This window comes from Apis dorsata, unplaced genomic scaffold, assembly GCF_000469605.1.
Source record: "Apis dorsata unplaced genomic scaffold, Apis dorsata 1.3 scaffold_98, whole genome shotgun sequence".
NCBI lineage: Eukaryota > Metazoa > Arthropoda > Insecta > Hymenoptera > Apidae > Apis > Apis dorsata.
This window is the reverse complement of record NW_006263396.1, coordinates 882,716-885,047: the sequence shown is the minus strand read 5'-3', so window position 1 is coordinate 885,047 and position 2,332 is coordinate 882,716. Positions and strand designations below refer to the sequence as shown.

Genomic DNA, 2,332 nt, shown 5'->3' with positions numbered 1-2,332 from the left:
ATATAATAAAATAAATTTTTTTTATATGAAAATATATTAATTCATATTTATATAAAATATAAAGTCGAGTCTCAATAAGATTATAATTTTGTTTCTTTTTATTTTACTAAAAAAAATTTTTATCGAAATATAAACTTTGTATAAGTCAAATTATTTGTTATATATTGAAAAGCATTTTACTTATAATTCGAATTTAGAGAAATTCGATCTCAAACTTTTATTATCAGTGATTTTATTATTATTATTCTATAATTCTATTCTATAATTATAAATATATATTATATAATATATATTCTATAACTATAAATAATTATTAGACATGCGAGAACCTGAAAATTGGGCCGGATTGGATTGAAAATTCATTTCACAATCAAATTCGTGAAAACATCAATTTGAAATTGTAAAAATTTCCGATTTCGAAACTATTCTTTTAATTCTATGAGTAAGTATTTCCTTAATATTTTGATATTTTCAATAATAATCGAATTAATCGAATTATAAAATACTTTTGGAATTCAATTCATTTCGAACATCGAATCCCTAACATTTTTAGATTCTCATACATCTCTAATAATTATACATTACAATCTATTATTAACTAACTATTTAATTTATTTATTAAATTACTATTTTTTTTTCCAACTATAATATGATTATTATAATTGTTTCAATTATATGAAAATAAAATATATTTTATATATATATATTTCTTTCCTTCTCTTTTACTCTTGCAAATAGACAAATATTAAAACTTATGCAATATCTTTCTTTTTATCTGTTTTTGTTTATTAGATTTTTCTTATTAAAAAAAACTTTTTAATATCCATTATAATTTGAAGATTTTGATTTTTTTTTTCTGAGATTCGACTATAATTAAATATAAAAATAAATATAAAAATTAAATTAATAAAAATTCGTTCATATGCTTACAATAATTTCAATAGTACCCTTAGAAATTTTAGTTGGAATACTCAAAGCTTGAAAGAATGAGGTTTTTTCAGGACCAAGACCAGTATTTTGAGCAGGAATAATTACGCTCAATGGTGCAATGGCACCTGCTCTAGCTGGTGCTCTGACTTTATTTTCTAAAAGTTTGTCTCTCACTTCAATTAAATCTCCACGGGTAAAAACAAAACCAACATTTCCACGAATATGTGGAAGAAGTTTCTCAAGTGCTGCATTACGCTCAATATGACCACGGATAGCTTTCCTCATCATAGTATTTTTTCCCATTAATACAACTGCATTTCCACGAAGAGACATACGGATTTGTTGCATTTGTTTAGAACCAACATTGTCTGCACCCACAATGAAACATTTAGGATAATCATCCAATAGTTGCTATACAAAAAATATATGTAATATAAGTATAAATATAAATTATAAATATTTCAATTAAAATATTTATCTATATTAAATATTATTAATATTATTATATTAAAGTAATATTAAAAATACTTACGACAAGTTTTGTAAAATAATTGGATTTCCATGTTGCCTTGTCCTCCCTACCCATCTTAATGTGTATAGGGATATTTTATTAATTTAAGGACTAAAAATAAAAATAATTTATTAAAATATAATTCATTATTATTATTATAAGATTTTTCATAATTAAAGTTAGATAAGAGTTTACAATTTTTTAATCTGCACACAGATTCTGATTTTGTCTAATTTTCAATTTATCAGACATTTTATTTCAATATTATTCAATTTTAAATAAGTTTTATTATAATATTTAATTAATATAATATTATATATATTAATATATAATATTTTATTAATATTATGAAATTATGTAAAATACAAATATTTTTTAGAAATATTATTTAGAAAAATTACGTACATAACATCGTATAATTGTTAATTTCATATAATATTCAATTGATTTATATGATAATGTATGATTATTTCATTATTATATATGATATTTAAAAATATATAAATTAATATTTATTCAACTTCAAATTAATATTTATTAATACTATATTCAAATTTATAAATTATAAACATAGAAATAGTTGCAAGTTAAAAAATTTGATTAACCATGTGCTTATAACCATATTTATTTTCTCTTAAATATACAAAAATATATTATTTATATTTTATTAATATAAAATAATGCAAATAATATTATTACGAAATTATTTTTATATAAGAAATAAATAACTTATATTTTATTATATAAATATAAAGAAAAATTCTTTTACCTTGGCAGAGATTACACGGGTACAATCTAGAAGAAAGAGGAAGTTCTTCTTTCTCCATGACAAAGATTTACCGGATATGTTTTAAGAAAATTATACCTTACCGCGAAAATTTAAAAATATGT

The 2,332-nt window shown here is 20.1% G+C and overlaps 1 protein-coding gene across 1 annotated transcript in view; it reads right to left on the bottom strand.

Annotated features, from left to right (window-relative positions):
• Positions 1–2,296, bottom strand: part of LOC102672146 (60S acidic ribosomal protein P0) — a 3,248-nt gene extending 952 nt beyond the window's left edge. The window contains exons 1-3 of the mRNA XM_006612064.2: positions 2,211–2,296; positions 1,463–1,552; positions 931–1,341 (exon numbers count right to left, since the gene is read on the bottom strand). Coding sequence (XP_006612127.1) covers positions 931–1,341; positions 1,463–1,516 — 465 coding nt within the window. The 5' untranslated portion in view covers positions 1,517–1,552; positions 2,211–2,296. The remainder of the gene's footprint in view (positions 1–930; positions 1,342–1,462; positions 1,553–2,210) is intronic.
• Between the last annotated feature and the right edge of the window lie 36 nt (positions 2,297–2,332).